The sequence below is a fragment of the Dipteris shenzhenensis genome, chromosome 24, assembly GCF_047967505.1.
Source record: "Dipteris shenzhenensis isolate YYH24624 ecotype China chromosome 24, Dip_SZ_1.0, whole genome shotgun sequence".
Classification (NCBI taxonomy): Eukaryota; Viridiplantae; Streptophyta; class Polypodiopsida; order Gleicheniales; family Dipteridaceae; genus Dipteris; species Dipteris shenzhenensis.
This window is the reverse complement of record NC_141619.1, coordinates 8,647,444-8,672,407: the sequence shown is the minus strand read 5'-3', so window position 1 is coordinate 8,672,407 and position 24,964 is coordinate 8,647,444. Positions and strand designations below refer to the sequence as shown.

The 24,964-nt window shown below is 41.2% G+C and overlaps 2 protein-coding genes across 2 annotated transcripts; both read right to left on the bottom strand.

Moving 5' to 3' along the window:
• Positions 1 to 358: 358 nt before the first annotated feature.
• LOC147886169 (uncharacterized) lies at positions 359 to 2,714 on the bottom strand. Its single transcript, XM_087395687.1, has 3 exons — positions 1,141 to 2,714; positions 926 to 998; positions 359 to 730 (listed from the first exon to the last, which is right to left on the bottom strand). The coding sequence occupies exons 1-3, from the start codon at positions 2,159 to 2,161 to the stop codon at positions 523 to 525; spliced, it is 1,302 nt and encodes a 433-aa protein (XP_087251813.1). The 5' UTR covers positions 2,162 to 2,714; the 3' UTR covers positions 359 to 522.
• Positions 2,715 to 14,617: 11,903 nt separating this feature from the next.
• Positions 14,618 to 19,402, bottom strand: LOC147886168 (pentatricopeptide repeat-containing protein At3g03580-like). Its single transcript, XM_087395574.1, has 4 exons — positions 19,293 to 19,402; positions 18,951 to 19,190; positions 18,814 to 18,858; positions 14,618 to 18,080 (listed from the first exon to the last, which is right to left on the bottom strand). The coding sequence occupies exons 2-4, from the start codon at positions 18,999 to 19,001 to the stop codon at positions 14,736 to 14,738; spliced, it is 3,441 nt and encodes a 1,146-aa protein (XP_087251700.1). The 5' UTR covers positions 19,002 to 19,190; positions 19,293 to 19,402; the 3' UTR covers positions 14,618 to 14,735.
• Positions 19,403 to 24,964: the final 5,562 nt, after the last annotated feature.

Genomic DNA, 24,964 nt, shown 5'->3' with positions numbered 1-24,964 from the left:
ATGAGTCTAATTTAACACGCAAAACATTGCCCACATGATGAATGACATACACCATGCAAAACAATGGATACATACTAGGGTGACCATGTTCTCCATTTAAGGGGTCTACATACTTCGCACCGTAGTTTACTATAAATCTGATGTACTCTACGTTGAACACCTCTGAGGTACTCATCCTTTAAAAAAATGTGGTGAATCTAAACGCCTCATCCATTCAGCAAAGCAATAAGACTGTCTGCTCATTGCCACAAGTCCAATATATTTCATCATCATGCTAAGGAAGTGCAGTAGATCTTAAGAGAACTTATTACAATTTCACAAAGCTAGACATCCAAATTTTGTATCATGCTTTGCTAAACCAAATCGATAAATAGGCTTTGAAAAAGCACAAAACCAGATTTCACTAGATATTTACAAAATTGAAACCAGGTAAAAAAAAAGGTATTGTAGCTAGCACATCCTCTACATATTTACAACAAGCAATTGCAGCTCTGATGCCTAACCGATTTGTTATGTAACAGGTCATGTAACCCACGTATTACCATTTCTTGAGTCAAAATCCATCTCGCCATCTCTTGAGTTAGAACCCATAGAGATAGGTAGGGGCTGTGAGGATATTTCTCTGCCCACATCATTACTTCTACCTGCTTGGTTGTGGATGTCCAAGCTAGCTCCAATCTGCACACCTGAAGGCTTGACTTCTAATCCTGGTGTTGGTATATCCCTTTTCCTGTAGAAGACAACAAAAGCTGCTTCATAAATCTGCTAGAAGATACGGATGGCTCATGCGAATTCACACAGACGTTTTGTATCAGACGTGTATCCTAAGTCCTGTGGCATACGAAACCGCACAACTTCATTTTGAGCCACTTAAAAAGTGATGTCGAGATCTACGATCACAATCCAAAGAGGAGGGCAAGCTCACATGGAAGAAGACGACGGAGAGTATGCATTGTTGGAACCCATCGCAAGGCTTTGGCTACCTTGGGACAAAAAGCCTGCAAAGGAAAATCTAAGTGAGCTAATGGTATTGACAGAATTCAAGGAACGCTGAGATATCTACATTGTTGTGCCGCATTCCCAAGCTTGAACCAAAGCAAACGGATCTCATTTGCTGAAGCTCCTCTACAGGGCTCTCACCTTGGACTACCATCGCAACTGCAAAACAGAGAGTGAAAATGAGAGCCCACATTGATGTGGCCGAGCTTGCGGAAGAAGCAGCTGCCATCTTCCTCTTGCGTTCCGTTTTGGCTCTCCTGGTGCTTAGCAGCAGCAGACTTGTCTCAGAGGTACACCTCGTTAGCCCAGGGCACGATCCGTCTGAAGGTAGCTTCGTTGGCCTCGGTGGCCTCGGTGGCTTCCTGCAACTCGGCTTAACCTCTGTGTCTGCTTCACTAGCTGCGCTGCTGTCGTTCCTCGTGAGCTGCCTCTTGCTCTTACACTGAGAGATCTCCATTCTGCTCAAGTGAGCGTGACCTGCGTTCCTCCCCTGTTCTCCTTCCATAGCGTCCATGGTCACCGCTTCATAGTCTTGCAGCGCATGGCCGCTCACTCTGTCAGCAGCATCGTCACGGCTTGATGTCTTGTCAGGCTCCCCTTGTGCACTTAGCTTTTGTGCAGTGCAGAATACAGACATGGTGGCCGACGCTTTGCTTGGTGGGAAAGTCGTTGAGTTGCTAAGGGCCTTAGTTCCAAGCTCTGTTCTCTCGACGCCAAGGCCTCTACAGTGGTCGTTTACGCTAATCCTTAACTCCTCTGGAATGGCTGAGCTAGCTAAGCATCCGCCATGATCGCTTCTAAGCGATTTAGCCAGACTCTCAGAAGCGCTTTCGTTGCCGGCAGACGTTAGAGTGCCCACATTGACAAACACCTCTGCATTCTGCTGAGATAGATGAGGCGGGGTGCAATGTAGAGACGCATCTTTGGAGCCAAACCGACAGTTTGCGTCGAGGATCGAGGGCTGCGAGCCTTTCTCACCGTCTACATGGCGGGAAGGGGAGGAAGAAATCGGCGGAGCTTTGCAATCTTCGACTGGAGAGAACAGGAAATCATTGATGAATCTGCTCACTTGGATTTCTAGAAGCACATCATTCGAAGCCGGGAGGTAGCCAAAAGACCCGATCTGCCGCATGGTACCCATAGGCACGGCAGGTAGAAGCATGCCAAGCCCATACAAGACCCTGGGAGAGGATCACATGAGCAACTCCCTACCGGAGGAGTGAAGGGGCAGAGCTCATAGGAGCAATGCAGGTTGCGAAGGGGAAGAGGAAGGGAGCAAAACCCCGATGCAGAAAAACACTACAATGCCAGAATGAAGATGCGCTAGAGTGAAGCTTTAGAGCAGTAAAGGAGGCAGTTAGAGGAAAAGCGAGTCATAGGGAAGGAGCAAGGAAGGGTGGAGTGGAGAAATGAAAGAAGGGGAAGAGGAGTGAAGAAGGTAAAAGGGAAGGCAAGCAAAGAGGCAACAACGACAAAGAGATGGTTGCAGGGTGCCGTTGCTGAAGAAGAAGAAGAAGAAGAGGAAGCTCACAAGAGAGGAGGAAGATGCCGAGAGACGCAAAAAGGACAAGGAGACAAAGGTCAGGCCTGAAAACCAGAAACGGTGCAAAATGGGGACTGGAGCTTGACTGTGGAACTGGGCAAAAGTCGGCCTTGAAAGGAAGGTCAAACAAACAAAAGCTTTGTAAGTGCTGTGGCTATGGCGGATGCGAGCTTCCAAGCTCTGTTTTCCCAACCCCCAAAAAACCGAGACGATGACCAAAATGATCCAGTTGGAGATTTTACCGGCTATCGCCCGTTCATCGTTCCCCGATTTCGCTTCTCTGCCCACCGCCCCAAACCGTCGCAGCCGGTGGAACCACAACAGTGCCAACACGGCGCTTGCGTGGCATGTACGCACCTGTCGAATTTTGATCGCCCACCTGCCACGACCCATCGAAAGCAGTCGGGAAGCTGTCGCCGCATTGCCAACGTGGCACCGTCGGCGGCTACTACGCCCCTGTCCACCACGTATTGCGTGTAACATGGGCGGATGGGCCGTGGGCCCTTCGTGACGTCATCCCCGCAGCCCAACGGCCGTGCGGCTGCGTGCGTGGCTGCGACGCTGTGGATATTTTATTAATCCTTTTCTTTTGGGACCGGAATGATTAATCCTTTTGTTTTTTGTTTGTTTTCTTGCGGGTAATGATTAGTCCCCCTTGCAGCGCGCCAATTCAGCGAATTAAGGATTCGCTCCAAACAGTGTCCTCACACTTGTTGCCAACCCACTACCTTTGTAGTCCTCAAGGACCCCCCACTCGTGCACTGTTGCACGTACCTGTGACTAGGTTGTGTCACGTGACATATTGAGTCTGATTGACTCTGAGTGTGTGAGTGGACATACTTTTGTGTGTGTGTGTGTGTGTGTCCGCGCATAGTCACTCCACACCCATAGTCGTGGACATCTTTGTGGGTATCATGATCACCCATCCAAGGCTTGCTTGCAATTGTGTGCATATGGCCGTGCAAATGAAAATCGATTGGTGGAGATGATGACCATACTTGCTCCAAGACTGGCGACACTACTTGAGTTTGCAACCTTTTTCAAAACCATTTCCCCAAATTCGCAAATCTAGGGCATCGTCGCGTGACTACTCTCTAAGAGCACACACACATCCTCACACGCAGCATTGCCTCCATGTGACACACACACACACATGCTTGAAAGGGCAATGCATGCACATGACACACACAAGTAGCAAAGACAATGTTCACAAGCAAAAATGTACATTTGTAGATAGAGAAACCTCACAAGTTTGCACCGTTTTTTGTTTTCAGCCTGACCTTTGGGGGGTTATATTTGGCCTCCTTCAATTGACTACCAACATGTAAGTAAAAAGTCACCATTGACTAGCAGAAGGTCATCATCAATTTGATCATCTAAAAACTTACTAGCCTCCCCTTGAACACTTAACATGGGTGGATGGGTTGCACGTGGACTTTTTGGTTGAAAAGTCCATGGAAAATGGCTTGTGGCCTTTCGGCCGCTTGCCATTTACCATAGACTTTCCTCCCAAGAAAGTCCTCCCCTAGCCATTTCCTTATACATATGCCTATGCACCACCTACACATGATATGCTGTTGCACATGCTTGCACACACAACTACATACAGGTATGTCTCCCCATTTGTAAGCATGCACATACACACATTTCCCCTCTTACTCCACCTCCTCTCAAAATGCCCACATTCACACATTTCTCCTCATGTATCAAACACACTAGTTAGCAACTCCCCCTTTCTAATCCCGAGGCTAAATCTGTTTTCATTGTATATTATGGTGCTCAATAATGGCCAAGGGTAGATGGGCCTATTTCCATGGAGCCAAAGTTACGATTTGCAATCCAAGGGAGGAGGGGGGCCTTCAAAATTATGGAGTCGCCCGCAAACTCGCCATGCCTTCAAAGGTTAAATAGTGGACTGCTAAATGAATAGATGTACACAATGGGGAAAAAGAACATTCATTAATGAGCACGTCCCTATGAACTCTATATACAAATCATTAACTTTTGCTCAGTCATTATGTTTGGGAAGCTTGCTTGCCTTTTGGTGTTATATGACTCTACGCAATAGTGCTGATCCAACTAGAGTATCCTAAGTAGATGCTAAACTAGTATCGCCCTACTAGTGAACATTTGTTGAGCTAAGATCATGGCCGAGTATGGTGGTCTCATGTACCTTACATATTAAACAAATATGTTCCCTGACTCAACAAAACATGGAAAATTGTTTGGCATTTATTGAGATGAGAGCAAGGACAAAGATAGTGGCCTTACATGCCTTACACAAGATTGGTTGCAGTCCCTATGTCAAATGGCAAGAAGTTGTTTAACCTTGCACGGGGTCTTAGTCACTTTCTAAAGATTTCTCTTTCACCCCACCAACCCACTCAAGGCATCCAACGCAACAAGCTATGTGCAATTAAGGCACCTCCCAACTAACAAGGGAACACACATGCAATGACAAGTATTGCTCAAGCTTAAAGTTGGAGACACACATCATTGTGAATGCCAATTACTATTGGCTAAGGGGGTCCCAATAATAGTAAATTTGAAGAAAACCCATTTTGCTTTGGAGGTTTGGGAAGATGGAGAGCATACAATTGTTTATTAAGGTGCAACATAGTTTAGACATGAACTCAACGTGCACACACCTACATTTACTAAGGAAAAAGGAAACCTCTTTCTCTAAATGAAAGAATCATCAAATATCAATCTCAATATAATACAACGAGACTAAGTAAACTTTAAAAGTTAATGGGAAGAAAGTCACTAAAGTCAGTGATTTGATCTAAAAAAATAAAGCTCAGGCAACGTAAATAATTGTGTCATGTACTAAACATTTTGTTGCATTCTCCTTAATAAATAATAGCACAAGCATCAATCCATCCCTTTCATAGCTATCTATCATGGACATGCTCCCTTCTTTTATTAAATGTGATATCAAAGAAAAATGGTGTTAATGTTGTGCTTTTGTTTTTTGTTTTTTTCAAAAAGTTTAGATATATTATGTAAGCGAGGTTGGTCAGACCCGAGAACAGACCTTACAAAACTGAGGCCGACAAAAGGAGGGGCCACTACCCTTGGCCAGCACTCTGAAAGTAGAGTGAAACTTAGGTTGCAACATGCGATCCAACAACAAGGATACAATAACTCACCACAGGAAACTTCTCTTCGAATAGAGTAGCAAAATCCCTCAAATTCCCTCTGAGAGCCACTAAGATAGAGGACTCTGTGGCCATGTGCTCGCCAACATTGATGGTAGACCCAAGGTTTTGCCCAACAAGGTCAGCTTCTAGCTGAGATCTTGCTAAAGAGAACCTCCCCATAAATTCCGAGCTATGGACAGCTCTCTCCACTTTCCCCCAAACTATGCGGGATGCCAAGCAGCTCCACATGAGGTGTCTTATTGTTGCAACTCCACAAAGAGGGCATATCAGGCGGAGATACTGAGACATGCTTAGCCATTGGACCTTTGATAGGCAACCACTAGTGGAATATTTTCCACAGTAGAAATTTAGCCTTGCTTGGGAGATGGACTCTCCAGATTTTTGCTATTCGCCTTGACCACCACCCAGGTTTCCTTCTCACCAACCATTTACTGTTTAGAGCCGGAACAAGTCATAACTCGCCCACCAAACATCTATACATAGAATTAGCTAAAATTTTGTTGATCTTTGATCTACCAATCACCCATTGCCTTACCTTCCAAGCATCAAAGGCGATACAATTAGTTGACTAGTAATCAGGAACCCTTTCCAATACTACGTGCATCGGATCTATCTTGCATCATTCGTGCTTTTGTTAGATATGTGCATGCTTATGAAAACAAGCTAGACCATACGTACACAATATGTATAGGTGTAGGGCTATTGTATGTTTGCACTCGTACATGTGTGTGTGTGTGTCGCATGTGGAATGTGCATGCGTGCGTGCGTGCATGCATGTGTGTGTGTGTGTGTGTGTGTGTGTGTGTGTGTGTGTGTGTGTGTGTGTGTGTGTGTGTGTGTGTGTGAGAGAGAGAGAGAGAGAGAGAGAGAGAGAGAGAGAGAGAGAGAGAAAGATTGTTGTGTGCATTATTATTGGGACTCCAAGCATCATTATAACTCCAAGTATCATTATAACCCTAAGAATCATTGTTTGACAATAAAGTGCATCTACCTTACATTACACAAAATAACTTGCTCTTTTCAAAACTAGAATGTTCCTCCTTGACTCTCATATACATTAAACATAAGTACGAATTGGTTGTGGCTGTTTCATTTTCCTAGAGCCAACACTATCTTGTAAAAGAGAATTATAGTTGCTAACATTCACATCTTCAAATTTCATTAAGCCTTTCTCTTCCCATGTAGGTAATGTGCAAAATGTTTAACAAGCATCAAGATAAATATCTAGCACAATATAAAGAGGTAAAAATATAGGCATCCAATGTGTCACATCATCCTTCTTCTTTTCATTATTATTAGAATAAAATGTTCTTTGTTGGCATACAACTTTGCAATTTCATGGTTACGGAGAACATCCATCGATTTCAATCAAAGGAAAGTAAGAGAAGACTCTACTTTGAGTGAATAAAAATGTTGTCACTTTGACGTAACGTATGGATGTGGGACATCGATGGGGAAATTTTTGCCATATCTTTTTATCAAGTATGTGCATGCCTTATAGCTTTAATAGCTTAATTTAATTGTAGCAAGTGATATGTACAATACTTTTGTACAACTTATTCTTATTTCTCCCATTTGATTAATACAATTGCAAATGTTGGTGTGTGCATGTCCATACATGCATGTGTGTGTGTGCACGGGGGTGCGTGTGCATGTGTATACATGCATGCACGCACGGGGTGTGTGTGTGTGTATGTGCATGCATGTGCGTGCATGTGCGTGCATGCATGTAGTGTGTGTGTGTGTGCGTGCACGTGTGCGTGCATGCGCTTTGTGTGTGTGTGTGTGTGTGTGTGTGTGTGTGTGTGTGTGTTAGGACTACGAATTTACTCCTGGAAACAGGTAGTGGTTCTGTCTTGGTTAACATAAAATTGTATTTGCAACAAAAAATATTTTTGAAATATAACTTTTATTAATTTTAAAAGGTACACTTCTCAGAAGTTATTTCTAAAAAGATGGATCTCAAAGCAACTGGGATGAGAGGAGTTCCAGTGTCAAGGATTGTTACCTGCATCCATCCAAGAGAGGAAATGTTAGTCAAAACATAACTCCTTCTTGGGACTGCAGGTGTCATAACCCTCAACGGCTTGTTATCACAATCAAGGAACACCCATCCACAGTCCACTCAGAGATATATAACATCTTGAAGACATGAACCAAATTGAGAGCTGAAATATAGGAGGAGAAGACTAATGCGTTAAAACAAAAAAGAGAGAAGAAAAAGTTTCTTTCCCTTACAACTCACAAATATGTCGAGACATCTGTAAGAAGTGAACAGATAACACAGCCAAAGACATGCATGGCAGGGAAAGGTCTTATTACATAAGGATTTCAATGCCAGGGTCAAGAACTAGTAAAATAGAGATCTCATATTTTTCAGCATGCTTCAAAATAAACCAACTGTAATAAGGGATTTTAGACACAGGGGATCAGTTACAAAGAATGAGAGAATTTTATTAGACCTATGACCTACAAAGTGGTGATCAAGTTTGAAAGCATAACTAGGATTAGACAGATATAAAAGCCATCCTAGGGGAAGTCACAATGTAGTGGATTGTGATTTACTTTCACCACATAGGTATATGCTTTCATACTGCATCCCGAGCTAGCCCATCAAACTTATCCATGCCATAACCTATCTACATATCAGGCTAGGTTAGCAAGAAACTCATCCACAGAACTATTTTACAGACTGGTCAAAGAGTTTAACTGTTGGCATTCCAAGATTAACCATAGCTATCCAAGCAAGGAACAAATTGCATAAGTGAGACCCCATTCCATGACATAAGAATCAATAGTTCATTCGGAGTACAAGTGGTAACTCCTTAGCATCCTCTAGATCTTCTAAAATGAAAAACATCTCAGGGCAGCAAGCATAAAAATACACTGGCAATGTCATATATTTCTGCTCATGAAAATGCCTTGTCTGCAGAAATTCATATTTTCTATCTTCTGACAATAATATCAGTTCATTTGGAGCCCAAGTGGTAACTCCTTAGCAACCTCTAGATCATCTATAATGAAAAACATCTCAGGGCTGCAAGCATAAAAGTTACCGGTAGCACCAACATATATTTCTGTTCATGAAAAAGCTTTGTTTATAGAATTTCAGATTTGCTATCTACTGGCAACAATATTAAATGACTGTAAATGCTCAAGGGAAACTTTTAAGATGAACTTATATACTATTAAAGTGGTAACTCTTCAACATCTTCTAGACTCTTTATAGTGAAAAACATCTCAGGGCAGTAAACATAAAACTCAATGGTAACAGCACATATTTTTGCTCATGAGATGCTTTATCTGCAGAAGTCCAAATTTGCTATCTTCTGGCAACAATGACTGTAAATCATAGGATTTTCATGGGGTATTTTAAAGAAGAACTTATATATTATTACAGACCGAAAAAATGAGTGATAAAGCTTCAAGGCGCATCCTTTTGGATGTTTATAAAATTCAATGACAAAAGCCAACATACATTATGTGAGTTGAAAGATGAGACATGTTAGAAGGCTTGAGTAACCAAATAAAATCAGTCACTAGCTACCTTGGTAAGCACAAGTATATCGAGGAAAGCTGTGGATAATAGTGGTGTGTGTGGATTGTTGGGCTAGGGTTGGGTATGTATAGCCACCATTAATTGGTGGTAAGCATGATACAACCTTCTACAAGCACGTACCAGACTAACAAAAAGGACAACCAGCTTGACTTGGCTATGGATTCCTACAATTCAAAGACTTAGACCAGGACTACACCATTATTTAGGACTCTGATAAGTACGAAAACACGGAGTACATACATCTTCAAATACTCAAGACCCCAAGCCTAAAGAAGACAAGGAGATGCCCACTATAAACCATCATTATGGGTTTGAGTGAGAAGACAACATGGTTAAGAACCAGAGACAGAATGAGGTGACTAATGCATCCCCATTAAAAGTTTAGCCATAGTCATCATATGTACCATACATGAAAGGCATTCAAAGTGCAAGCAAAAGGTTTAGATGCTATTCCCCATATGATGCTTTTGGACAAGCATACATTCAATGATCAATCGCAAACAAACCCATTACTTCGATTGTTTATGATCAAACAAATCTATAGCTAGAGAACACAACAAAAGAACTCTAGGTCTCGATTCTTAAACAAGATGGTTAATCATTGCTAACCCGCTCCAACATATGCATTCCGAGCATCATACTGCAAAGGGAAGCATGGGACTACATCTGTAGCAACACAAGATTGAAAACTCAAGATCTGATAAACCATAACAATTTTAGGGTCGGTCTCCTTTAATAAAGGGACATTTTACGAAAAACTAGTAACTATATTGCGTTAAAACCATATGCACTTATTAATCGAGAGAGGAGTTTCCCACTGTTTGGGTTCTCTTTGAATGATTCAACTGACAGAAATTACAACATACATCCATGCCTATAATGTTTAAAAGACTAGATTTGTATAGCATTCATGATAAGAAAGTATTGCGACAACATTTACTACTGATATGTGAAGCATTTAACCTTCATGGATCGATTCAAGAAAAACTTATCTAACACACTTGAACTAATAGAGAAATTTGTGACTATGGAAATCACAACACATGGATCCACGGAAGGCGATTCATAGTCAATTATCAGTGCATAGTCACGGATTCAAGCAAGACCTCACAATCATATTGCAATGCAGCCACCATTAATCAATAGTGATTATGACGATCTGCATGCATAGAGAGATCGAGGGAGCAGACCTGAGAAGAGGAGGAGGGAACACTGCCAACTGCACTATATTGCTCAATTGCTTCGACGGGGGAAACCTCCACAGAAGACATTATGTGAGATTGCTGCGTTCTCTTAAGGAATAGGGATGAGAATGCTTGATAGAGTAACAGGGTAAAGAGAAGAGAGGTGAGGGGATGGTAGAGGCGAACGGTATATGAGAGGAAGAAGAAACTAGAGGAGATTTCCGAAAGCTTTACTAGAGGTGGAGACTAGTAGGGAGTCGCGAGGTAGAGATTAGTAGGGAATCGCGAGATGGAGATTAGTAGGGAGTCATGGGGCTTAGAGGGTTGCATAGGGCATTTGAAGAAGCGACCTTCATAGACAACTTATAGAGAAAATCGCTATAGATAGATGCTCAGTGGAGAGAAGAGTAGCTGTTAGATTATGAGGCATAAGGTGAGGAGTTTAGGTTTAGAAAAAGGCTAGGTATATGCCACGGGGAGGCCATTACCATAAATGCCAGTTATGGCCTCTAGCTAACTATTGCCAGTCATTCGACTAGCAATTTAAAAGCGCCTCAGGGAACACTCTACTTAGTCTATCTAAGAGAGCGATGGGAATCAAAGGGAAGAAAAGACAAATAAGTGCTATATTCACTCAAAGGTTCTCAACGATATTTTTAACGAGACATTACTGGGGCCTCAACAATATTTTTAATAAGACATTACTGGGGCTAAAGACTCATTACGAGGGAAGTAGGAGATTATTTCTTTTAGAGGATAGGTAAAAATAGTCATTTTAATAGATTGACAAGATATGGTGACATTAATGGAGGATAAATCCTGAGAAATTTACTACATCCATGGTAAGAGTGAGGTGAAATTAAGGAGTTACATTTGGTTGATTTAGACCAAACGAAGGAATTAAGCTGTAAGTCCAGTCATTGTCATATGGGAGAAGGGTTAATGGGTATGAGTACTCATGTGATGGTATATACGTTGTATAAATACATATTACCTTAGATATCTAACTGAGCGAAACAACTGGTAGTAAATTACGATTGAGTGTGTGTGTGTGTGTGTGTGTGTGTGTGTGTGTGTGTGTGAAGTCCTACAAAAATAGTAGATGTTGATGGTTTAGAAATGCAACAAGTGCATTTGGTCCAAAAATGCCAAATAGGTTTCTTTTTTTTTATAGACAAGACTATTGGTAAATTGACATTTCAAATCAAAAGCATTTGTAAAAACATTTACAAAATCATAGTAAAAATTTTCTATTTTTGATAAAGAAAATCACTAATTGAATACAGTGATGCTCCAACTCCAAAGTTTCTCCACAGAAAGTTTCTGATACCTATCACCATCCAACACAAACAATAACGAGTTAATTAATGATGGAAAAACAAGTGTCATAAGTCCTAGCTATTGTCATCAATGTCTAGAGTAAACCAAAGAGTACATGACTAAAATTGTATTTGAAAAAAGAATCATAAGGGAATTAGGAGAGAGAACCATGGCAATACGTGTGTTAAGATTAGTATGGGACAATTTCAGTACTAAACATGTGTAAAAGTGAAGATTTCTAGTGGACAATATAAGGGGATGGGCAAGAAGCGAGTTTTGAAGCGAATTTTTCTTGGCAACCACCACATTTTGTTCCACGTATTCCACTTGTGACCTCTCTCTCTCTCTCTCTCTCTCTCTCTCTCTCTCTTTGTGTGTGTGTGTGTGCATGTGTGCATAACCCCTCTCTCTATGACGTCTCTCTCTCTCTCTCTCTCTCTCTCTCTCTCTCGCTCTCTCTCTCTCAGCATAACCCCTCTCTCTATGACATCTCTCACTCTGTGTGTGTGTGTGTGTGTGCATAACCCCTCTCTATGACCCCCCCCCCCCTCTCTCTCTCTCTCTCTCTCTCTCTCTCTCTCTCTCTCTCTCAACATAACCCCTCTCTCTATGATGTCTCTCTCTCTCTCTCTCTACACACACACACACATATATATATTTCACGAATGCAGACGAAGAAATCACATGCAAGCACTGGATCTAAGTCCATGCTACTTGCTTTTAAACCAAAAATTTAGTACTTTGAGTCTCAAACAATAATAATTTTATGGACATTTCAAAGTAGCATTACAATTTTGTTTGTTCTTCCATGAGCGGCACATGGAAGGGGTTTTTGGACACAAAGTCCTCAACTGTCCCGGCATGGTGCATGCACCAGTAAACATAAAGAAGCATGTGTCAATGATCTAGATCTATATAATGTGTTGATATAGACCTAGTGAATGTCTATGTAGATCGTATGTGTGTTAACCTCATATAGGATTACTAGTTCTCCCCACTAATATGCATCTAGCCCTTGGATGCATGTAAGGGGATGCCCAAGGTAAAGTGGTGCTCCATGTGCGAAACAATGCCACTGGGAAAAAAGGAAAAAATGTAAGTGCCAAAGTGGATCACTATTTCCTAACCCCATGGCTTTGCGGGAGAGCTCTGCACATGTGCGCATGCCTGTCGTCTAATATGCAATACACATATATGTGTGCGAAGGGAATGAATCATGTAGCATATGACAACATGGATAAGATGAAGGTCCCATAGAATTGGTGCTGGAAATGACTAGGACAACATGGATAAGATGAAGGTCCATAGAATCGGTGTTGCAAATGACTATGAGTAGCCTTATGCCATAAGGTGACCTTCATATGCCAAAAGAATGGAGAATATGTGCTGCATATTAAACATTTGAGGGGGAGAGGTTCTCTCTCTCTCTCTCTCTCTCTCTCTCTCTCTCTCTCTCTCTCTCTCTCACACACACACACACACGTGTCAATGTTGACTGAGTAGTATGTTGATGTAGATTGTATATGTGTTGTTACTTGTTTCTTAAGATCCCAACTATTAGGGAAAAATCATATTTCATAGAATGACAAGCTACGAGACACTCTCATACAAGTATTAGTGCTAGAAATTAGCACATATAAGAAATTCTCCAAAATACATGCTCTCTCTCTCTCTCTCTCTCTCTCTCTCTCTCTCTCTCTCTCTCTCACACACACACACACACACACACACACACATGCAAGACCAATGCTTTCAAAAATAGCCTTTATGTGTGGGTTTAAGAAAGCACTCTTCATAAATTCAAGATTTGCATCAGACAATCGCAGCTAATCCTCCTTCTGATGGGTAATTAACTAAAATCCCATTTGATATGTAGTGAATCTCATTATTTTAGCCGACCTTAGTGTCTTGCTGGCAAGTTGACTTACTTTTGATCGACTTCTCAGGTGTATAAAAAGGAGAGAATATTGATTACATTTTGTGCACATTTTTTGTGGAATACTTTATGAGATTGTGTATACAAGTTGGAAGAAAATCATGAAACATGGGTTTCTTTGGAGTGCGAGGTTGTTGACACACTAGACATAGACACGCAATCAAGTTGGATAAAAGGGTAGCATCATATTAAGTCCCTTGTATTGCAAATTCGGCAACCTTTTCCAATGTCAACTAGTTCTTGAAGAGTTATTTCACACATTTTACTTATGGCTACATAAAATAGCTCTTACCTAAATCCACTCTTTGTTGATTGATCTATGTTGCCTCTTCCTATTCAAAATCCCAGGACTTCATAAACTCAAACCTCCCATGCCCATGAAGTAAGACCATGTATTTCATTTCAGAAATTATATTGATTTCTCATGAGTAGTATAGTTAATTTAGGGATTGAGGGCATGCCAACTAACCTAAAAGGGATGGCTCAAAAATGCCTCCTTGATAATGTGTAGGGGGGATTGAACCCTTAGTGAGCTCAAAACCCTCGACCCCTCTTATTAACATCCTTCCCCTTGTGTTATTAAAGTGATTTGTACATTCCTTTTCACACCCCTCTTTTACCCCTACCAATTAAATCTATAAGGCCGTAATTGGCCTAGATTAGGTTTATATGGTTTTAAAAAGTAAAAACTAAGAGCCTCTTATTGAACCAAGGGGATACTATTTACTCTATATATCACAAACATAGCAATTCATCCCTTAACGATAACGAGTAAACCTATTTTACCAAATGCAAGAAAATTCAAAGTGATGAGCAGAGAGAAGACGGACTGTTCATAAACTGATGATAGTATTGACACCAATAAACATAGTAGTTGCAAGCACTCCGTATGCCATAATATGCAAATTGGCATGGTACCAAGCAAGGGTGTACAGATTTAAGTGAACGTTGCTGAAAGGAAAGAGTTGATTACAGAACCCTAACATCAATTGTTTTTACAGGCCTTTGTACTATTTGTTCATTTTCTCTTTTATTCTTTACAAGAGCACACCCCATTTTGAAATTGATGAATGCAGTAAGCATCTTTTACTACAATGTTCCGTAATTCTATCCTGGATATCACCTTAGTGGCAATATGGCAGTCCGTACACATCCGCAGATTCTTTGCTATGCGGATAGTTGTGCGTCCAGACGTGCTTATGAGTCCAAAAGCAATCGCCAGCTTCTCAGAATGTCCACACAGGGCAGTTTCCTTCTCATCTGAACTCAGATTTGAAACTCTGTCCAAACATGGCCTATATCCTTCATTCTTCATTTTGATGGCCAATGCGTTCAGCTTAGTATAAATCTGATCACTTTGCGGGTGCGTTTTGTCTCCTACAACAAATTCGTGCACCTGACTGTCAATCTCAATGAAAGCCTTGGCTGGCTTTTTCCAAGCATTTGCACGTCTTCTCAACTCCTCCACTTCCTGTGCATCCTTCCATTTTCCAGCACAAGCATAGATGCCTGACATGAGTACATAACCAGCAGCAGTTCCATGATCTACTGTAATAATATGGTCAAAGCAACGTCTCCCAGCATCTACATTTGAAAATGTTCTGCATGAATGAAGCAAAGAAGTCCATCCTACAATATTACAATGAAAGGGAACAGTATACAGTAGATCTTCAGCCTCATTCAAGCATCCTGCATGGCCAAGAAGGTCAACCAAAGAGTTATAATGTTCTACAGTTGGAGTGATATCATAGTACTCTCTCAGGGACCGAAAATGTAAACAGCCTTTCTCTAGTAAGACCTCACGACTGCATGCAGAAAGAAGGCATAGAAATGTCACATTATCTGGCTTCAAGCCTGCTTCTTGCATATCCTCGAAACATTTCAAAGCGCCTGAATAATCATTGTGCTGAGAATACCCTGCAATCAGTGCACTCCATGTCACAACATCTTGTTTAGGCAATCTGTCAAACACAATGTGCGCATCATGTAGGCTCCCACAGCTGGCATACATGTCAATAAGGGTGTTTCCAACAAACACATCTAAATCAAGCCCATATGCAATGATGTGGGCATGAATTGACCTGCCCTGCTCTAGGGCTGCAATGCCAGAACATGCCTTTAACGTGCAGAGAAATGTTACCAGATCTGGCTCTATACCCTCCAGTTCCATTTGTTGATAAAGTCGGAGAGCCTCCTGACCATGCCCAAGCTCAGCATATCCCAACATTAGTGTATTCCATGCCACAACATTTCGCCCAGGCAGACCATTAAACACTGTGCTTGCATCTTCAAGGCATCCACATTTGGCATACATGTCAATAAGGGTGCTGCCAACTGATACATCCAATGAAAACCTAGTTTGCATTATGTGAGCATGCATCCACCTGCCCCACTCTAGAGCGGCTATTGTAGTACATGCTTTCAGGAAGAAAACAAATGTGACTGAATCTGGCTCAACTAAACCCTCCAGCTGCATTTGTTGGAAAAGTTGTAGTCCTTCTACACACTTCCTTTGTTGGGCACACCCAGCAATTAATGTGTTCCATGTCACAACATTTCGTCGAGGCAATCTGTTGAAAATTCTGCATGCATCCTCCAGATGCCCACATTCTACGTACATATCAATGAGAGTGCTGCCAACATATGTGTCTGCTTCTAGCCCACAGTCAATGATGTAGGCATGAATCCACCTGCCTTGCTGTAGAGCTGCGATTTTGGAACATGCCTTCAGGATGCCTACAAATGTAACAGGGTTAGGGTCCACGCCCTCCTCCTGCATTTGCTGGAAACATAAGAGAGCCTCCTCACCATGGCCATTATGAGCATACCCTGCAATCAGCACACTCCATGTCACAACATCTCTCTTAGGCAATCGGTCAAAAACCATGCTGGCATCCTTGAGGCTGCCACATTTTGCATACATTTCAACCAGGGCATTGCCAACAAATAGAGATGATTCATTCCCCCTTTTGATCACATTGGTGTGGATCAGTCTGCCCTGCTCTAACATTGGTATACTCGAACACGCTTTCAGAATGCAGCCAAAAGTCACCTCATTTGGTTCAATGCCCTCAATTTGCATTTGGCCAAAAAGTTTAAGAGCCTCATCACCATGCCCATTGTGGGAGTATCCTGCGATCAACACACTCCATGTGATAACATTTTGCTTGGGCAATCTGACAAAAAGAATGCATGCCTCATCAAGACTCTCACATTGTGTGTACATGTGCACCAGTGTGTTCGCAACAGGTTCATTCAACTCAAAACCACTTTCAATGACATGCGCATGAATCTGCCTGCCCAGTTCTAGGGATTCAAAGTTAGAACAAGCTTTCAAGCTGCAAACAAATGTGACCGTATCTGGTTCCATGCCATCCTTTCGCATTTCCTGGAAAACACGAAGAACCTCCTGCGCGTGACCATGCTCTGCATACCCTGCAATTAACACATTGCAGGATACAACATCTCGCCTGGACAATTTATCAAATACTCTACATGCATCTTCAAGGCTCCTACATTTGGCATACATGTCAATGATGGTGTTTCCCACAAACATGCCAAACTCAAGGCCATTCTCAATTATATGGGCATGGATCTGCCTGCCTTCTTCCAACAGTGCTGTGCTAGAACATGCTTTCAAGATGCAAACAAACGTGACCCGACTGGGTGTCATGCCCTCCTGTTGCAGTTGCTTATAAAGCTCAAGAGCTTGGAGATCCAATCCATGCTGTGCATATCCTGCAATTAAAGCATTCCACGTCACAATAGTTCGCTTGGGCAGGTCCTCAAAAACAAAATGTGCCTCCTTAAGGCTTCCACACTTGGCATACATGTCGATAAGGGTGCTACCAATAAATGAATCAGACTCTAACCCCATCTCAATAATGTGACTGTGAACCTGCCTGCCCTGCTCTATGGTTGAGCATGCTTTCAGAACTGCAACAAAAATCTGCTCATGTGGCTTGACATTTGACTTTTGCATTTTGTCATACAATTCAATAGCTTGCTCATTCTGTCCAAATTTGGCATGGGCTAAGATAATTGCATTCCATGAAAACACATCTGGATTTGACAGTCTAGTAAATACTTGGTTTGCTTCAAATAAACTTTCAAACAGTACAAACATATGGATCAAGTGGCTCCCCAGAAAGACATCAGAGCCAAGTCCACTTCTCATAATAAGATGATCCACTTCCCGACCTGCGGCCAGGTCTTTATCATGGATACATTGGAGCAGAAGACCGAGGAAGATATTCGGGGAGACACTCATGCCTTGCTGGCCCATACGTTTCAATATTGGTTTCTGTGAGCCAGAGTGCTCATGTTTCAATAATGATATTTGTGAGCCATAACTCTGGGATTCCAATAATGATATCTGCCAAACAGAATTAGAGAATATTACGCTTGTACTGCCTCACATCATAAACAGAGACCTGAGATATGCCAAAGAGACTGAAAATCTATTTTCTTACATTGGACACACACTTTCCTTTTTATTTCTTGCATTGTCAGGTAAAAGGATCTTTTGGCTCTCAATCCCTGGATACGTTTACTGAGAATAGAGATAGCCATATCATAACCTTGATGGCAATAAAAGCAACTATTTTCTATTCTATGTAGTAAGGCATCATGCACGACAAATCCTAAGTTCCAATCACTACTCGACAGTAATTTGTAAAGCCCAGTACCAACTACAACTTCACCATGATTGTACTCGATCCTTTGGTGCTTGCCTAAACTGATTGGACCTTTCAAAAAAAGATGCACATCTGTGAAACCATCACCTCTAGCATGTAAAGTGAACTATGGGTACAGATTTTTGTCTACACATTACACAAATGCCCTGGCAGATACACACATGACCACATCATACAATTTATCCAGCGGTCGTTTTACCATTATTTTATAGAGTGATGGCAAATCCAAAATTCGATGTACACTGCAATGCAGCTCTATAGACACACAATGCAGTGCCCTATGCATTTAGTCAAAACTCAAAAAGCCGCAACTACAAAGTAAACAGCAGTTCCACACACAATGGAATTTCGTTAGGCTTTCCTACTAATAAGACGCCACTGTCTCAAGTAAGTGAAGACGATTGTAAATACCTGCTGAATATACTTTCGTAGAAAAGGGTTTTTGCCTGAATTTATCTGCAAAGCAACAAAAGTATTAGGAACCTCCAAGCCGAATCTTTCGCACAGGAACACTATCAGTAGCATTAACATAAGGAGGTGGCCTACACCTTAACATCGGCCTCCACATCCACAGGCGATGGAGGCGAAAGAGCTGCCATGAGAAGCCTCTTGAATTGTCTAGAGAGCGCCTTCCTCCACAAAGATTAAATCTCGCTTTGCTGGATTGCAGAATTGGGTAAATTTCTACCCGGCACTTGAACAATACTCGAACAGGTAAGCTAAAAAACGGCAAACCAGCAAAGCAGCGAAGCAAAAGAATCTGGGCGCCGAACATCTTGGCATTCGTTCTGCAGCAGCAGCAAACACAATCTTAATACTCTAGCTTGATTTTGACTGCAGAAAAATTGAATCGGAGAAGACAAAGCCGGGGGTAAGCAATGTGGGCAAACCTGCTTTCATAAGAAAGTGGTATTATCACCATAAGCCCTGCTGGGCGAAAATGCAAGCTTTGCTTGTCCTTGTATTTCGAAATTGCCAGCTTAAGGCGATTGAATTGAATGCTTCTTTGACTTTATGTATATATGTATGTGTGCGCATCTATGTGCACATGTGTTTGTGCGTACACTCACACACACACACACATGCACATGCATACATAAAGACACATGCATGTTTATGTGTAGGCATGTGCATATCTATAAGTGTATGTGTGGAATGTGCATGTGTATGTGTCTATGAAAAAAAAAATGTGTTTATGTGTGCCTGTATGTGTGTACATGAGCATGTGTGCGTATGTGTATGTGAGCGCTCATGTGCATGTGTTTTAGAGTGCATTTATACAACTGTTAATGGAATCAATGGGGACACTTAATTAGCGTAGATGGCGCACCCCCCTTTACACACAGCTGAACTAAAAGAGACTGCAGAAGGTGAGTCCCACAAAACGATTGAGCTCTTAGGACCTGTACACAGTAAGGAGCACCCACCCACCGTTAGTGCAAGGAGCCAATGGGGATGCATGCACAAAGAGTGTGGAGAATTTCCTCATGACTTTGGTTTGATTTTCTCTACCCTCTGTGTAGAGCGAAGAGCATGGAGTCTTGCAACAAAAAGGAGGACCTGGTAAAAAAAAGAAGGGCCATCTACAAACACGACGAACTGAGCCTTTCATAGATCCAAGGCATATTTCATCACACACATAATCATTCATTTATAAATAATTTGGGGGACATTCTTAATGCAAAAAATGTACTAGAATAAAGTTTTATTTTTGGGAAAAACTTCCCGAAAATCGATCACCAATGAAGAATAGCCTGTTCCTTGGTAAGAGACTAGTTATGGTCATGGAGAAGGATGTTCTCCATCGGGAGAATCCAAACCCGAGAATGCCTCTTCTGTAATAGGAGCTCTCCAAGAGGATCTTATCATAGTTTTGTGTCGAGATTGATACAAAATTCATAGTAGCTGAGAGGACTATGTCTTTGCTTTTCCCACCTTCCTTTCACATTGAATTTTGAATTGAGAATGAGAAATCTAGCTTCCTTTGCATCGCCACCTTTGAGTTCAAGAAAATATAAATTTTTCCATTATATAAGCAATGAATCGTATGAGGATATGCCATCCTTTTTCTAAAATTATATCCGTTCTCAAGTTGTACCACTTTGTACAAGATAGGAATTTGTTGAGTTTGAGTAGTATCAACAATATAAAGTCTGGATGTATCAAGCAAAGGAAGAATTAGAAATCGTCGTTGTGCAAACATCAACAACTACATGCATTCCAACCCGTATATTGCAATTCATCATCTAAATGATTGATAGGTAGTTGGTGCACAATTTCAGGTTTTACATCCATCCATAGTCATCAAATAGATAAGCTTCTCTTTGCTAGTGTCTATATACTAATATTATCATCAAATAGTCAAACTTCCTTTGTCAGTGCTAATATACACAATAGTGGCATAGTCACATAACTAGGTATGGCACGATGGCAACAAAGTGAATGGGTAGCAAGATCATCTGAACTAGTGGTCATAGATGAGTTTACCATCGTTTGTGTGATTTTTGGATTATTATGACTCACAAATGACAAATTCTTGGGAAGATCATTGCAAAATGCAATGGCAAGGCCATTGTTGTAGCTATAATCACTATGGGAGTAGCTCACAAGTTTATGCTTGAAAAGAGAAGATCCACATGGAGGAATTGCAAGGGACATCCCATGGAAAAATGAAACAATCTTCCCAATCAATGAAATCCAAGATGTAGAGTGCCCACATGAGGGGAAGACACAAATCAAAATTCAAGCCAATGATTCAATTACACATTGGTGCATGATTGTTCATCCGTCAGTCAAAGCATAGTCCTTCCTTCATCCAATTCTTTGCCTTGCACAATAAAGTATGCCTCGGTCCTATTAATAGTGTCACAGTTCCCTTCTATGTCCAATGTATTAACTTGGGCAAGCCATTGGCACTACAAAGTCACTGACACATATTGTTGCGCATTGCTAGGACAACAAAGTGAAAGCCTAGGTGCTTAGAGTTAAATTATTAATGAGAAAGATTGCTGAAGTGGTTGAGTCCATGACTATGGGAATGAGGACCCTAGTTGTGCTTAAACAACTTGACCAGAGCTCGCATGGAGGCAATGATCAATGATGGCTGGACAAAAAACTAGAAGATCCTATGAAACAACCAAGAGCTCGCATGGAGGCAATGATCAATGATGACTAGGCAAACAACCAGGAGATTTTGTAAAAGAGGACATATAGTCCAATACTCCATGCACTCAGCAAAGAGGATGAGAGAGACTCACACACTTGGCTATACAAAATGTACACTCTCTATCATACCAAAAAGATGAACATTTTACAATATATACCTGTCCCTAATGTGGGTTTTCCTAAGTACATAAGGACTATTCACACCAAGCCTTAGGATCCCTTCTAGAGTCCTCTACCTTGCTATCCCTCTACCTATATATACAATATATAAACATATGTGACACGATATGTACAAGGATGATGACCAGCCCAATGAGACATACCTCAAGGCTCCCCAGTTATTGGATGGCCTCTATGTCACGAAGAGATGGGCAGGATTTGAACTTTTGAAACTTCTCACCAGGCAAGGCTTTTGTAAACAAATGTGTTGCCTGGTCCTCGGAGAAACAATGAACTAACTGAACAGTTCCTTCCTCCACCCAATGTCCTATGAAATGGTAGTGGGTGTCAATGTGCTTTGGCCTCTCATGATCTTTTGGATTCTTTGCAATGGCACTCTAGTCATCACAAAAGATCATGATAAAATCATCTTAGACTGCTCCAAGAGCCTCCAAAGCTGTATTGTTTCACATGCACACTATGCAAGAGATAATACTCAACTTTTGATGTAGATAATGCCATGGTGGCTTGCTTCTTACACGACCAAGGTACCAATGAGCATTCAGTATGAATGTGTATCCTAAAATAGACCTGCATTGGAGCCTCTCCCCCAACCTGCACCATAGAACCCCTCAAGCTATGGTTTTGCATATGGAATCTCTTTCAGATATGCCAACCTATGATTGGTTGTCCCACTAAGGTATCTCAAAATCCACTTCACCGCATTTCAATAGTGGACGTCCTACTACACATAGCAAATATCAAGCTATTTCAATGTCATCAAGTAGATGAGCTTACCAACCCACTTGTTAGTGTAAAGTGTAGGATTTGAGAAGTCTGCAATCTACAACTTCAACATGTTGTGCTCAGACTCCATAGGTGTACTGAGAGGTATGGCATCCAACATTCCAAATTGCTCGAACATAGAGTGAATGTATCTTGTTTGGCACATAAATATGCCCTCCTCTATTTGTTCTATCTCAATGCCCAAAATTAATGCAAGAATCCCAAATCATCCATTTCAAATTGTCTATTAAGCTTGACCTTGACCTCAATGGTCAATTTCTTGTTGTTGCCTACTATGATGAGAGCATCTACATTTCTCTTCACATACATGTAATGAACAAGTTCACTTCTCTTGAATCCTTATGGTTGAAATAAGTGTTAATCTTACTGTACTAAGACCTTGGATATTTCTTGACACTGTAGAGTGACTTCTTTAGCTTCCACACTAAGTCCTTAGGTCCTTTCTCCACAAATCCTTCTGGCTACTTAATATAAACCACTTCTTGTAGCTCTCCCTTAAGGAATGCATACTTGATATCCACTCTATGCAAGTGAAACCCCATACTATAAGCAAGAGAAATAATAACGTGGGTTGCTATTGAGTATACACTTTTCCACTGATCTTAATTTCGTTTGCAATCCATTTGCAGCCACTAACATTCTTTCCTTTGAGTGGTTCTACCAACTCCCAAACTTCATTTGTCAAAATGCCACTATACTCTTCTACCATTGCACCAACCCATTCCTTGGATTTTACTACCTCTCAAAAGTTGATAGGTTCTTTAACGTGAGCCACACAACACCTATAGGTTGTTTCCACTCTTCTAGGCTTCATGTCCTCGACAATGCCCTTTGCTTCATCCATTTAGCTTATTTTCCCACCTTTCAATGATGTGGCTTCTTGGTCATGCTAACCATGAGATTCATTCTCTACCTCCGAGTTTTCAAAATTCCCAGGAGATAATCCCATGTTCCATGGACTGCTCCTACTCAAGCTAGGTAACATGTCATCAAATATGTTCATGGATGTCTGCAAATCTACATCTCTAGTAATATCAACCACTTTGTTTGTCTACTCTTCCCTCTGATTCTATATAACCATGATGGCAAATAGTATGATTTGCCTTCTCATCAGACACCATATCATGGATTGCAAACATTTTATGAGTTGCAGGGTTCTACAACTTAAAAGCTTTACAGTCCTCTACATACCCAACCAAAGGAAATTTCTCACTCTTGGAGTCAAACTTACCCCTCTTTTCTTTTGACACATTAGCATAGGTATTTAGTTGATCCAAGCACTTTGAGATGTTGGACATTTGGCTTATGTCCACTCCATGGTTACTGTAGTGTCATATCATGTAAAGCATTAGTAGGGGATTGGTTCAACAAATAAACCGCTATGCAAATTGCTTCTACCCAAAACTTGTTAGACATGTCCTTTATTTGCATCATACTCCTTGCACACTTAACAATGGTGTGGTTCTCCCTTTCTGCTACTCCATTTTGTTGTTGTGCTTTAGGCAAGGAAAACTCTCTACATTTTGTCCATTTCTTGCAAAACCCAGTAACGTCTTTGGAGACACACTCCCCTATCGTTGGATCTAATGCATTTGATTCAACAATCAAACTAATTTTTTGCCAATTCTTGAACTCTTGGAACTTTTCAAGTAGTTCATACATTTGCTTCAAGGTGTAGACAAATATCTTCCTTGTGTAGTCATCAATAAATATGAAAATATATTCGCCACCACGAAGTGATGGTGTATTGGTCATAAACCCTTCAATGTCATTTTGCACCAACTCTAATGATCTCTAGGATCTTGTCACTTGACCCTTGGGAAAATATTCCCTATGTTGTTTTCCATAAAGGCATCCTTCACACAAATCTCTCTCTGTGACTAATGGGAGTACTTTCATCATGTTTTGCATTAAAACAATTGCATTAATCTAAAGTTAAGATGCCCACACCTTTGGTTCCATAACTAAGAGTTAGTATGTGCAATCATTAACTCTCTAACTAGGGATTGTGATTTCCAACTCGTAAAAAGTGCCATCCCTCAATCCATGTCCAATGTTATCTTTCCAACAAGTAAATAAGAGAACCTTCTTATCATCAAAAAGAGTTATAACCTTCTCATCACATATTGCATGGTTGATAGTAGATCCTAGGTGATTTGGAAGCTAAACTAGAACTAGATGATTGTCTCCTAGATGAATATATGGAGCTCCCTTGACTAAATCAAGTCTCTTGAACCAATCACATCTAAAACAAGTGTTGTGAGGGATCAGAATCCACTATTCACACCTCAATTATTTTTCTTGTTTAGCTGAGAAAGTGAGCATAAGTGAGCAGTGTTTTTATGAAGCTGCCTTGTATCCCAAGAAGGGATTATTTTTGTGAGTGCAATACTCTTCCCACTAAGGGAATTTTTTGGACAACAATTTTTAG

Excerpts from the sequence above, each read along its gene's own strand:
- LOC147886168 (XM_087395574.1), bottom strand. The coding sequence starts at position 19,001 with ATGGCAGCTCTTTCGCCTCCATCGCCTGTGGATGTGGAGGCCGATGTT. Across the intron at positions 18,859-18,950 it reads ATGTGGAGGCCGATGTTAAG|ATAAATTCAGGCAAAAACCC; the intron begins GTGTAGGCCACC and ends GTTGCTTTGCAG. Across the intron at positions 18,081-18,813 it reads TACGAAAGTATATTCAGCAG|ATATCATTATTGGAATCCCA; the intron begins GTATTTACAATC and ends TCTGTTTGGCAG.
- LOC147886169 (XM_087395687.1), bottom strand. The coding sequence starts at position 2,161 with ATGCTTCTACCTGCCGTGCCTATGGGTACCATGCGGCAGATCGGGTCT. Across the intron at positions 999-1,140 it reads AGTTGCGATGGTAGTCCAAG|GCTTTTTGTCCCAAGGTAGC; the intron begins GTGAGAGCCCTG and ends TTTCCTTTGCAG. Across the intron at positions 731-925 it reads TCTCCGTCGTCTTCTTCCAT|GAAAAGGGATATACCAACAC; the intron begins GTGAGCTTGCCC and ends TGTCTTCTACAG.